A 12,585-nucleotide genomic window follows, 5' to 3' on the forward strand; every position below is an offset into this window, starting at 1 on the left:
GGGGGGGGCTCATTATTAGGTTGTGTGGCCATAGTTCAGGAATCTCGTGGGCTTGCATAGTGGCCACCACGAGCTCCTTCCTGCCCCGCTAATGCAATGCGGTAAACTAATATTTCGCCATGTGGAAAACATTGCTTTTGTGAGACCTTAAGGGCAGGGATCGGTGATAACTTGTCTAGCTTTTGGAGGATCACCCCAAAATGGGTTTAGGAACTTGTACGCAGAATCAAGCGAAGGGGAGTATCAAGACTCCGCGTCTTTCGTTTTCCAACTTTCGCTTTACCTTCTGGTAGGTCAATGGCCGTCACAGTACATTCTTTTCCGGAAAAGGCGAGTATAAGAAGACCGCTCCGGCTCCTCTACCCGTCAGATAAGAAAATTCTAAAACACTATTACCTTCTTCCACCAGTTGCAAGGTTAGTGGATTGGCTTACCATATCGGGTAGACCCATACACCTAGGAACCTACCTGTGTTGCGCAAACCACTCCTATATATTTCGAGAGTTCTATTTCGGCTGAACTGTTCATGTAGGAGGTGTTAAAGGCTCCAAGTGCACATCTTCATCTAACGGAATCCACGGCGCTCTTTCTCCGGCCTTCCGCGGGTTTCAGCTGTTCAACAACAGATAGTACTTCTATTCCCAATAAGCTTTATCTGCAGGAGCCTTGCGATCGAGCTTAACAGACATGGATCCGACCTTCTACCGCACTGCGGCTGACGCCATCGCCGCCCCGCCAGAGGAAGTGGCCTACCTGGTTGCTTTCGACCGCGCCGGTCAGAAAAACGATGCTATGACAGTGATCGATGTCAAGCCTGGATCCAAAACCTACGGTAGAGTAGTTGGCTGGACTGATACGCCGGCCCTAGGCGATGAGCTGCACCATTTTGGATGGAATGCCTGTTCCAGTGCGTACAAGCACGAAGGACACAACATGCATGGCCTACAGCGACGCTACCTCCTTGTTCCTGGCCTCCGGTCATCGAACATCTACGTCTTCGACATGGGGCCCGATCCACGTAGCCCAAAACTGGTCAAGACGATCGATCGCAAGACGCTCTCCAAGATGGCCAGCTATTCCCGTCCGCACACAGCTCACTGTGGTCCAGATGGAGTGTTTTTGACCTGTCTAGGTGGCGCGGAAGGCGACGATGACGGACCTGGCGGTGTCGCCCTGCTGGATCACCACACTTTTGATGTCGTGGGAGCATGGGAAACCGAACGAGGTCCGCAGCATTTCCACTATGACGCATGGTGGCATCTGAACCAGAACGTGTTGATATCCAGCGAGTGGGGAAGCCCATCCATGATCGAGAAGGGCATGGTCCCAGAACTGCTCCTTGGAAACAAGTACGGCCACGCCATCCATTTCTGGGATCTCGCCGCCGGCAAGCACTTCCAGCGTGTGGATCTGGGCGAGGAGCACCAGATGGCGCTCGAAGTGCGCCCATCCCACGACCCCGAAGCTACCTGGGGCTTCGTTGGCGTCGTGATCTCCACAAAGGACCTCTCCGCGGCCGTATTCCGCTGGTTCCGCGAAGGCGACACCTGGAAGGCCGCAAAGGTCATCTCCATTCCCGCCGAACCCGCCGATCCAGACCTCCTCCCGCCCGCACTCAAGCCATTCCGCGCCGTCCCGCCATTTATCACCGACATCGACCTCTCCGTCGACGACAAGTTCCTCTACGTCTCCTGCTGGGCCACCGGCGACTTCAAACAGTACGACGTCTCGGACCCCGCATACCCCGTCGAAGTCGGCTCCGTCCGTATCGGCGGCATCATAAGTCGCGCCGCACACCCCGCGAAGCCGGATATGCCACTAGCCGGAGGGCCGCAGATGATCGAGATCAGCCGAGACGGGAAGCGCGTGTACTTTACTAATTCCCTGTACGGGTCGTGGGACGACCAGTTCTACCCCGACGGCGTCGGCGCGTGGATGGTCAAGCTCGACGTGAATCCCGACGGGGGGATGACGTTCGACAAGGATTTCTTTCCTCATGGGGAGGAGTTCAGGGGGCTGCGGGTTCATCAGATCAGGCTTCAGGGAGGTGATGCGTCGACGGACTCGTATTGCTACCGGCAATCTGATGTGTAAGGGAAATTGTAATATTTTCCACATATTTGCGGGGGTGAATTGAATCAGAATCCCCATGGAAAGTAGGTTGGCAAAAATCTCGAAAATCCTGATTTCTCTGATAACCTCTGCAAGGCTTTGTTCCTTGCCTCTGGGTCAGAAAAGGACCGTTGCATTTGCAACACGAACTCCTGTCTTGTGAACTTTTGCGTATTGTTCTCGTAGGCTTTCATCCAAGGCTGGATACGGGCCTTTGCTGTCCCTTGAAGACAGCCGAACGCAAACCAAATTTGTTCGGCTTCGCCGCCGATAAGGTGGCCATCGATACGAAGTTTGGCAATAAGTTGACTCTCGAAGGCAGGGTATAGAGCCGAATTGGAGTGATCATACTCCAGTTTGACCTTCATTTTATGTTTCCCAGACCCGGTCGAAATAACTGGCGTCTCAGCCGTCTGTTGCCCTTGCGGCATCTGTTGTATCTGCGCGCTCATCTCACTCTTCTGTTGTTGAAGCAATTCAGCTATTCTGGCCTCGTGCTGCTGCTGTTGCGCCTGCAACATCTCTGTCACCTGGCGCAGTACTTCGTCAGGCAACTGGTGACTCTTTTTGCGGATTTCTATGTATTCGTATTCTTTTTTTAAAATAAAACCTTCAAGCTCTCTCGCTTTGACCGTGTGTAAGAAAGAACGAATCCTAATGTGACGGGTAACCTAATGCTATTTCGCTAACTAGGTGTCCAATAAATACAAGAAGGATTCGTTAAAAGAAAAGGAAGAAAAGAAAAAAAGAGAAGACAAGAGACGGAAAAGAACGGGAGCTACGGACTCAGGGGACAGGGGACTCCGGCCTTGGCCAATCAGGGGATGTGACGGATGTGACGGCACAGCCGAGCCGCACTCTGGCATAGCCTCCCAGCGACACTACAGGGTTCACTTATCGAGGGACTTGTACGAGAGCAAGTCCCGAGACTCCGCCAAGGCCTAGCCTCTCACAACATGCACTCAATCAAAGGTGTGGGGTACGTATATGGGAAAAGAGTGAACAAAGTAATACGATAGCTGTTAACTGTCTTCAAATATATTTTATTGAAGCCTGACCTCCTCCCTTAATCCAGGATTGAACCCTTCTTATAGACCGACATTCGACAGAGACCGGGAGTTCCCTTGTTCACCGGAACCTTCCCACGTGATGTCGATCTTACATCAGTGCATAATAGATCTTCCTATGCAGATCTCTCTTAATATGTACATCTCTTAGTAGATCTTCCTTGTGCACATCTCCTTGTCCTATGTAGTAGATTTCCCTTGTGCACATCTCCCTGTGTTTGTGACGGGGTGTTTCAATTCCTGTGTGTGATTCTGCTCCTGTTGGGTCACCACTGTGGAACATAGCCTCCCCGTTAGGTGTAACAAGCACATAGTTCACAATTGCTTCACCACGAATGTTGGTCCAAGAGTCAGTGACTAACGTCTTATGTGATTCTGCCTCGATCTTTAATATCATCCGTCCTTTCATCCGATCATATGAGTCGTCAAGCATGGTCGTCGCTACTTCCTTGCGATGAGGAATCTCAAAGGCCGGGCGAAGGTGGTTGACCCATTTTCTGAAGGCGGGGTTGTCAACCAAGCTAAAAGGCAGTCCCGAAGTAAAGAGAAAGTCCGCAAGTTCTTGCTGAAGTACCAGCGTTTCCCCCTTCGACCCAGCGTCCCATATTTGCGGTAGTGCTCAGAGTACGAACACTAGCAGATGAGGTCTGTTCGCTGGCATCAAGTTCGACAACCACTGGGGAAGGTACACCGCCGGCATTCGAAATCGATGCTAGCTTCCTCTTCAACTTCGCGGTACTAACCTCAGCAACCCGGTATTCCATCGCCGTCTTGAGTTCTGCAGGCGCTTTGGGGCACTTGGCGAGATGCTTGATGAATCGACTTCGGTCATCCGTTGACCAGGTCTGCTTGCAAAACTTGCATTCGAAGGTCTTCTCGTTGTCTTCCTTCTTTGTAAAGTAGCGAAACACTTCATCCTTCATGATCGTGTGAATTGCGTTTAGCGGTGGGGTGAGATACTGTGTAGATAACTTAACTAATAACAAAGGAGAAAAAAAATTTAACATTTATCGAGCCCGTTCAGGGGGATTTTGGATTTTGCATATGCAAAATTCTTAAGTTTTGCGGCGAATTTTGCAGCAATGAAAAAGCGATTTTAATTTTGCAGCAAAACGCCCATCCCTAGCCACCAAGGTGGCCCAGACCGTGATCTTTCATGCGCATCTCTGAAAGCCCTAGCCTATGGTTAAAAATATGGCCGCTGGGGTTAACCATATGGCTTTCAGCATGCACACCCTCCCGCTGCATAGCCCTAGACGTACATGTACATAGTTAGATATAGGTTTCAGTCAACGGTGATGCGCCTGATGAATCTTGCCGCAGACAACCTCGTCATAGGGGGGCTGTCACCAAGGAGGACGTGTGATCGTTCGAGGACACCACTGATCAGCACAGTTCACCATCGCTTGCCACGCGCAAGGCGGAACATTCGTAGATATTTTCGTTCTTTGGAGTAGAGATGTACATTCGTTTTGGGATCAGATCTACGACAGGCCACGGAGAGGCGGGTATAAGACGAACACTCGATCTCGCCCGTGTCTATCATTGCAGTAAAGATTCTACAACACGATACTGCCTAATTGTCTATTGTCTTTGCGTGTTATCTACACGTAGCCCTGACATCTTGTTCCTGAAGTCTTGTGTTTCTCTTGCTTCTACTGCTCTCCAATGATCACAATGTACCTGCGTGCCGCAGTCACTTCTGTACTTCTCGTCGTTGTCCAGCTCGGATTTGCTGACTGCGATTGTAGCAATCCCGTCGTGCGAAAAGAGTGGTAAGTGTTTTCTCACAGACATATATAAAAACACAATCTGTACCTTAAATTCTGCTCACGCGAATGATACTACAGGCGAGCTCTCTCCAACAGTGAGAAACTGGCTTATATTGACGCTGTTAAGTGCTTGCAATTTCAGCCGAGTCAACTTGGCCATGTCTACGATGGTGCACGGTGTCGTTTTGATGACTTCCAAGCCACCCACATTAACAACACTGACTATATTCACTGGGTCGTAAGTTGCTTCTTTGCATAGAAGATTTCAGATGAAAGCTGAACTTACGAACATAGGGCTTCTTTCAACCGTGCGTATTATTGCAGAAGGATCTACATAAGCCATTAACAGGTTATCAGGTGGCATCGCACTTTCCTGTCTCAATATGAGTCAGATCTGCGGAGCTTATGCGGCTATGAGGGGGCCCAACCTTAAGTCTGATCTAAATCGAAAAAGCTTTTTTAACGATGCGTGGCATAGATATTGGGGTAAGTGTATGCCATCCGTGATAGCAGATAATCTCTGTTAAGGATTGATAATTGGCAGACTGGACCCTGGATGTGAATACCGAGGCGGACTTCCCTAAGTCACCCGTATTCGACCCGGTCTACGGCTTCGGGGGTGAGACAAAAAGCTATCTTTATCGAAGGACTGGTGTTTCTGATAGATGTTAGGAAACGGTGCTTACATCAACACTACATTATGGGCCAATATCTCTCAGCACGTTCCAGGAAAGACTGGGGGCGGTGAGATCGCAATAAATGATAAACCGTTAAAGCTTCTAACATGCCAAAACTTAGGCTGCATCTCAACAGGTCCATTCGCTAACATGTCCGTTAATATGGGGCCCGGTGGTAAGTCTCTTCGACGATGCTTGACTGGAGACGTATGGCTCATTAAAATGCATAGCAAACAGCTTTAGTTACAATCCCCGCTGCCTTACTCGCGATTTCAGCCCGTGGTTCGCGACACGCACTCTGAATGCTAGCGTGGTCGCTAGCGCTCTCCGGGCCCCGGATTTCTATGAGTTTGACAGACGAGTCGAGGGTGGCGTTACCATTGACACCGGAACATACCACAGTGGTGGTCATAAAGGTGTTGGCGGTGACACTGGTGAGGTGAGCGACTGAACCTGCAAACCAATTTGATAGGAATATAATTAAGTCCTTAATAGATCACTGATCTCTATTCCTCCCCTGGTGAGCCGGTCTTCTACTTGCACCATGCCAACATTGATCGGCTGTGGGACTTGTGGCAGCGTCTGGGTTAGTTGTGAACCGGGTTTATCAAAGCTGGAGAGGCTAACTAGTATATCACAGACTGGCCGAGCCGGAAGTATGACATCTCCGGACCCGATACCGCGTACGCTTACCCCTTCAATTTCTATGGCGATAAACCCTACAGAAATATTACGCTCGACTATCAGATGGACTTCCAGGGTCTTCTGTCCACTGACAGCCAGATCGTGGCGATAGACGACGTCATGGATATCCAGGGCGGCAGACTATGTTATACCTATGCCTAAATTCAAAAAATACATCAGCATGCTTAACCTGAGCTGCATATTGTATTGAATTCTGCAGTGAGACGGATGAGAAAAATAGGATTATATGGATTGTTGTTGTAAAATAGCCAATGATTAAGACTGTTGGCACGCAGATGGCCCTTTGGCCACTGGCGTCGTCAGATAAATTCAGTCGAAGCAGCCATGTATTGTAGTTAGTTGAATTAAGTGCTGTCCCCTCTCTCTTTACAACAATTGTATTAAGTGACGTAAAAGATAAAGTCTACTAGAAACGACTCATCGTCACCCTAGAGTCGACACTTCGAATTTGATATGTGTCAACCATTTTCTGTTCTGAGTATCAGCCCGCATGTCCAGCTAAGATTCGATGTTCCTGTGCTGTTGGGGCAGAATAGAAAAGTCTAAAGAAGGATTGAGCAAAAGGCGCCTAACTTAGTAAATCGGCAGCCCATAGTAATAAGCCGCACACATGGCTTTAATAACCCTAATCGCGAATCTAGGTCGAGAATATACTGAACAACAGTAGATTCTTCCAGATCCGTGAGTTTTCGCGAATTGGCTACAGTATCGCGTCGCGACCTTTGACCGCGTTGTCGTCGAGCGATGGTTGCACGACTAACGGAGTATATCCGAGCACCCTCCCGAATTCTTAGCTTAGGATTTTGTTCCATAGCCCGAAGGGCTAGAATTATTTGACCTTCGTCACTTTTATTTGCCATGTGTGGTTGTAAAGAAAAATGTGGTTAAACTAGAGATTGCTACGGCGTGGAAAAGTGGCTCATTCGGTGGTGTGGCTCACTCGGTGGTGGGGCACGTTAATTAAAGTCAGACGACTATAATACTTGCTCAACAGCCACAACCTACACTCTTCCAATAAAAAACCCGAAACATCGGATATATCAGTCAGAGAATAGGATGATAGTGACTAAACCTTCCTTCGGGATGTAATAGATGTTGATGCACAGGAGGGATTTTCAGTAGGACGGGCGAGTGACTGGCTTCAATGTCAATACAGAAATTAGCAAAAACTGAAGCTCCCCGATCCCAATAGGGGCATCGGGGTTTTGCCTCCTTATAGATCGACATTGGGCGGGATATTCCGTTGTGATTATCCTCAATGTCGACCTTGCATAAACGACTCGTGTGATACCCATTTCACGCGATGTCGATCTTATGTTACAACAATTTCAGTTACACAACGGTCGATCCTTGCTTCTGGGGATATCACATTTATGCCTATTACAGTGTCAACTAAGTGTACATCCTAGATACGTTAAATCAGGAGCAATCTCCACGACCTGGCGAGCTGCATTTATATTATTCAGATCGCCATTTGACGAGATGCATCCGATCTGGTTTGATGTCATGGTCCCGAATTGATACTTTGAAACGATGGAGCAATGATGGTGTGGGAAACAACTTGAAAGTGGACGGTGTGTGATCCTGACGACAACGCACATTCTAGTACTCATGGCAGCCGTGGGACCTCGTAATGCAACAAAGTGGACGTCGGATTATTTACACAAATGAAGTAACATGATGGCAAATTTTTGCTCTTGTCATTGCTAAACACTAATTCGACCCAGTGGCGGGTAAATCTGTGTGCTCTGGACAAATTTCGTCGCTGTTACCCCTGGATGTCACCAGTTGAGTTCGAAAGATAAACTTTGCAAGACCTGGCTTAACCCAGTCAGCAAATCGTCGTATATTAATTTCAAGGAAAAGAGTTTTAGAGGCCGCCGAGTGAGATTCGACGAAAGATGTCGGAACGATAGTGGAGGCTTTAGGGCGTTGGATTATCAACTCTATCCTTCTCGTCATATAAGTGATTCTAGTCAGCTGAACTACAGCCATCTTATCTGCTAGGCCACCCACCGCACATTATCCTTCCTAGGACTGGGCCCTAACCTCAAGCTCTCCAAAGCTTTCCCAAATTCGATCCCGGCGAGGAGTTCATACAAATAAGCTAGAGGGGCAGCGATTTGTACTTTTTCACGACAAATACCGCAGCCTTGCCTTCACAGCCTCGTGATTATTATTCAATGTACATAGCCGTCAATTCAGGCCCCTCCACAGACCGACAGGACCGACACGCCGCACATGCCATACAAACACCAAGGATCGACAAGCCACCAAACCCACTCACTTACAAGGACCGACATCGCAACTCGCTTAAGGGCCTGTGCCGAGGGGTAGGGTTTGAGAAATTGGCACGACTCAACCTGTCCGCACCATAATTATTTGGAGAATTTATCATTTACTAGCCAAGCAACAAAGAGCTATCATTATTTGCGACGTAACATCTGCAATGGTGCTACAGTTACAAAGCTATCCTGCACGATTTCATTGCCACCGGCTGTTGAAGCTGGCTTGACAATAACGTATCTTGCGCCACAGGTTTCGACATAACGTTGATAATGACCGAGCTGGATTATTCTGAAAAAACCCTACCCGAGACTCTTATAACAATTTTGGAACCCTGTGAAGTTCCGCTTGCTTTTGACTATCATAATCGCACCATTGATGTGCGTACGATCGCGACCGCTCTCTTGCGGTGGGGTTATGATCGTGATTCACTCGCCGGTGATCTATGGAAACGCTGCACAGATTCGCCGCAGGAGAGTGAAATATTAAGGAAATTATTAAGACCGTGCGATGCTCGCATGGTATTACCATCGCCAGAGAGTGGCTTTGTTCCTCGTCGACCTCGGACATGGCAGGAAGTACGCTCGAAGTTCTTTCAGTGTGATGATTTGAAGTCGTCAGTCATCGGTTGGACTAGAGATTTTTATTTAGATCTATTGTTAACTATGATGGCCCCTTCTCATACTCCGACACCATCAGATAGAAGCACGGCTACAAGAAATCAAATGACTTTCAGGCGCAAGGTGAATATAAATTCAGAATCATTGAGTACGGCTAACAAATACATAGTTATTCGATCGGGATGGCGTTGTATCTCTAATCGGGAAAGTGAGAGATATACCATCACCTCGACCTCCACCTGGCACGACTTATTTCTCATCAGCAACTCTCCAAGGAGCGCATATTATTCCCTTCAGCGCGAGCAATCACGCAGAACTACGAAAGGCGCTCTCTATATTTGCCGGTCAATCTGTCGAGACGCTGTTGACTGGTAGCCAAATCAATGATCCTTCCAACGGGTTGTTGCTAGATCCAACTACGCATTCGTCATTTGGTTCATTTCATTTTGGCATCGAATGTCGAGACAAGATTTACCGACTTAGAAAATTATACCCGGACATAGACCTTCCCGAAATGTTGGCCCGTCATGACGATGAGGAGCAACTGTTGTTTGGATGCAAATCTCACGTGGTTCCTGTTCCGTCTTCGTTATTATGCAACGTTCACCTAGCTATTGGTTATGTAGTGCGTGAGTCAAACGCTTTTCAGACAATATTTGCCATTCTAGAAGATGAAGCAGAATTCAATTCCGGAAACACGGGTGTAAGTGCCTCTTATCTTGAGAGAAAGTTGCGAGGCTTGGTATCATCTAATTATTCAGATACCGCTGGCCCTGACGAAGAGGAAAGACTGGGTAAAGATAATCATGTTGTAATTGCCGGGTGAACTCAGACCGATTTTGAATACTTAGTGCAAAAATTGAAAAACTGCTCGTGTGTTGGCAAAGTCTACAAAGTCCCAAATAGGGTTTAATTCAGTGGTAAAAGGGATCACGCTTAATGTAGATTTATTAGTTGAATTATTGCTAGTTGGGTGTAAACTTTCTTTGAACCATTTATTAAGGATCCTGGGGGGATAACCCCTCCATCTTAAGTGCATATAAAACCTCATAATCGATTCGTAGAGGCGGGTTTCAGTCGAATTGATCATTCTACGGCGGAGTATTTCGGCATTTATCCACTCAAGTTTTGATTGCGGAGGATGAGCACTTCGCCAAAGTAGGTATTGAAAAGTCTGAGTTGGCTTGACCCGGGTTTTAGTATATAGTCGATATACTAGTGTTCGGGTATATACTGGGTAGACTACAGTGTCAAGGTAATCTATTTCGTTTTGAGAAGCGACCCAGTTGACTTTAAGATTTGGATCCAGCCGATCTGTAATTCTCAGTTCTTCCCAGTCCTTGGTTTCTGATACAAAGAATATATCGTCTATATACCTTGTATAAACAAGAAGGAGGTTAACTTTGCTCTCAAGTACGGCTAAATACAGATTTGCAAATGCTGGTGCACAACTGGTGCCCATATCAGTGCCTATTACTTGAAGGTATTTCGTGTCGTTGAATGTAAAATAGTTATTTCTGAGAATCCAGCCAAGTAAATCTAGTATTAGGTAGCCAAATTGTTGTCCGTAAACGGATACAAGGTTTCCAAATAGTTTGAAGGGCTTTTTGGACCTCAATATTGGTGTGCATCCTGGTGATGTCACCTGTAACTAAAGTCGGCGGAGAGTATAAGGTAATACTCTTTACCTTTTCAACAAACTGAGAGGTACAGGTTATTACCCAAGGATATTTAACAAGTATTTGAGTCAAGTAATGGCTAACAAACCTGGAAGCATTACTTGTAATCCAACTATGTGATGGCACAATAGGCCTACCAGATAGAGGAGCCTTGTGTATCTTGGGTAATAGGTAGAATTCAGGAAGTTTACCATTATTAACATCAGGTATGATGAATTCTCTATGTTTCCTAGTATCATCAGATACTACTTCAAGGATATTATCCAATTCCAATAATATTTGGTTGGTATAAATGCAAGTAGTCTGAATGTATGCTGGAGAGGCTAACTGTTTGTTCGCTTCACATATATACCATTCAAGGTTAACAATACAAAGACCCATATTCTTATCACTTGGTTTAATAATGATATCTGGGTTCTTGATAAACTCATGAAATTCTGACAATAGATTCCTGCTCATATTAGTGGGCTTCTTCTGAGGTGACGGTGACAGTTATACGGGTCACCTCATACACTGGTCAACTATAGACGTACACCATCTACATTTGAGGTGTCTGTTGATGCACTACATTCAAGTCTAGCTTATTAATATACACTTACTCTACACATACAAAAAATATGTAGTTGATGTAGTTGATTGGATCTCTGGCCTTCCAATCCTAGGAATCATCGGCTAATAGTTCTTGCAATCATATAACTTAAGCCTAATTTAGTAATCCTGCCGATTCACCGATTTGCTGCTACGATTAGCGGCAGTAACGACACTCGCGCCGATAATATCGGTAAAAAATGCGAAATCGGCGAGATCGGTAAATCGGCAATAGTGTGAAGGCTCGGGGCGTTTAAGTTCTAATAAATAGAATTGATTACAAAAGAATTTGCTAAAGAGAAAGAAGAAAAGGAGAGAAAAGAAAATGGAGAAAAACAAGGGAGAAAACTTCCAGGACGCGGTCCTCGGGTAACCACGGGACCAGGTGTGGATCCGGGCCAATGGGAGCGAAGGTGCAGCCGAGCCGCACCACTCGGGGCTGTAGCCTCTGACACGCTTGAACAAAGCGTCACCCGGATGCACGATGACCATCATGAAGACAGCATTCCAGATGGAGCAGTTAATGACACTATAGTCCTATATGGCGATCAGCAACTCAGCGGGCCCAATTATCATGACAGCGAACGAGGTACCTATGTCGCTGGCAGCTCGGATGGATCTATACAGGACACTATCGTCCTGTATGGCGATCAGCCATTGTCTCCCCCTTCAGAACGACGTCCACGCAAAAGACGAGCCATCGAGCAAGCATACGCCGTACACGAAGACATTGTTCCACAAACTATTCGACAGATCCGCAATAAACCTGATCACGATAAATGGATCGCAGCATGCGACTCGGAATATCAGTCTCTGCTCAAGAACAACACATAGGTATTAACCGAACTACCCGCAGATCGGCAGCCAGTAACCTGAAAATGGATTTTTAGGTTGTTCGCAGCTTTTCACAGTGGAGGGCGTCGATTACACTGACACATTTGCGCCCGTTATCCGTTTTGAATCGATCCGCGTCCTCTTCGCAGTTGCTACGGAATTTGACCTGGACATTGAACTCTGTGACGTCAAAACCGCATTTTTAAACGGCGAACTTGAAGAAGAAATCTACATGACGCAACCTG

At 46.9% G+C, this 12,585-nt stretch overlaps 7 protein-coding genes across 7 annotated transcripts; 4 read left to right on the plus strand and 3 right to left on the minus strand.

The window, feature by feature from the left end:
• The first annotated feature begins 332 nt into the window (after positions 1 to 332).
• On the plus strand, positions 333 to 2,116 carry V1513DRAFT_38874 (selenium-binding protein). The gene is made up of 2 exons (XM_066895283.1): positions 333 to 416; positions 533 to 2,116. The coding sequence occupies exon 2, from the start codon at positions 688 to 690 to the stop codon at positions 2,092 to 2,094; it is 1,407 nt and encodes a 468-aa protein (XP_066753962.1). The 5' UTR covers positions 333 to 416; positions 533 to 687; the 3' UTR covers positions 2,095 to 2,116.
• Positions 2,117 to 2,202: 86 nt separating this feature from the next.
• On the minus strand, positions 2,203 to 2,678 carry V1513DRAFT_443054 (uncharacterized protein; the record flags this gene model as incomplete). The annotated part of the gene is made up of 1 exon (XM_066897755.1): positions 2,203 to 2,678. A coding segment is annotated over one exon (476 nt), but the record flags the coding sequence as incomplete, so codon positions are not given.
• Positions 2,679 to 3,140: 462 nt separating this feature from the next.
• Positions 3,141 to 3,892, minus strand: V1513DRAFT_443055 (uncharacterized protein; the record flags this gene model as incomplete). Its single annotated transcript, XM_066897756.1, has 1 exon — positions 3,141 to 3,892. A coding segment is annotated over exon 1 (337 nt), but the record flags the coding sequence as incomplete, so codon positions are not given.
• Positions 3,893 to 4,856: 964 nt separating this feature from the next.
• Positions 4,857 to 6,474, plus strand: V1513DRAFT_431073 (uncharacterized protein; the record flags this gene model as incomplete). Its single annotated transcript, XM_066896370.1, has 10 exons — positions 4,857 to 4,954; positions 5,030 to 5,189; positions 5,246 to 5,259; positions 5,301 to 5,437; positions 5,496 to 5,570; positions 5,624 to 5,695; positions 5,750 to 5,803; positions 5,859 to 6,067; positions 6,124 to 6,214; positions 6,269 to 6,474. The coding sequence occupies 10 exons, from the start codon at positions 4,857 to 4,859 to the stop codon at positions 6,472 to 6,474; spliced, it is 1,116 nt and encodes a 371-aa protein (XP_066753965.1).
• Positions 6,475 to 8,801: 2,327 nt separating this feature from the next.
• On the plus strand, positions 8,802 to 10,076 carry V1513DRAFT_38961 (uncharacterized protein). Its single transcript, XM_066895285.1, has 2 exons — positions 8,802 to 9,362; positions 9,409 to 10,076. The coding sequence occupies exons 1-2, from the start codon at positions 8,892 to 8,894 to the stop codon at positions 10,063 to 10,065; spliced, it is 1,128 nt and encodes a 375-aa protein (XP_066753966.1). The 5' UTR covers positions 8,802 to 8,891; the 3' UTR covers positions 10,066 to 10,076.
• Positions 9,851 to 10,797, minus strand: V1513DRAFT_38955 (uncharacterized protein). The gene has a single exon (XM_066895284.1). The coding sequence runs from the start codon at positions 10,699 to 10,701 to the stop codon at positions 10,087 to 10,089; it is 615 nt and encodes a 204-aa protein (XP_066753967.1). The 5' UTR covers positions 10,702 to 10,797; the 3' UTR covers positions 9,851 to 10,086.
• Positions 10,798 to 11,983: 1,186 nt separating this feature from the next.
• V1513DRAFT_468668 (uncharacterized protein) lies at positions 11,984 to 12,456 on the plus strand (the record flags this gene model as incomplete). Its single annotated transcript, XM_066900126.1, has 1 exon — positions 11,984 to 12,456. The coding sequence occupies one exon, from the start codon at positions 11,984 to 11,986 to the stop codon at positions 12,338 to 12,340; it is 357 nt and encodes a 118-aa protein (XP_066753968.1). The 3' UTR covers positions 12,341 to 12,456.
• Positions 12,457 to 12,585: the final 129 nt, after the last annotated feature.

The sequence above is a fragment of the Lipomyces chichibuensis genome (genome assembly GCF_038497645.1).
Source record: "Lipomyces chichibuensis strain CBS 12929 unplaced genomic scaffold V1513scaffold_12, whole genome shotgun sequence".
NCBI lineage: Eukaryota > Fungi > Ascomycota > Lipomycetes > Lipomycetales > Lipomycetaceae > Lipomyces > Lipomyces chichibuensis.

Coding starts and splice junctions, on each gene's coding strand:
- V1513DRAFT_38874 (XM_066895283.1), top strand. CDS start 688: ATGGATCCGACCTTCTACCGCACTGCGGCTGACGCCATCGCCGCCCCG.
- V1513DRAFT_38961 (XM_066895285.1), top strand. CDS start 8,892: ATGACCGAGCTGGATTATTCTGAAAAAACCCTACCCGAGACTCTTATA. Junction 9,363..9,408: donor AAATGACTTTCAGGCGCAAG/GTGAATATAAAT, acceptor ACAAATACATAG/TTATTCGATCGGGATGGCGT.
- V1513DRAFT_38955 (XM_066895284.1), bottom strand. CDS start 10,701: ATGGGCACCAGTTGTGCACCAGCATTTGCAAATCTGTATTTAGCCGTA.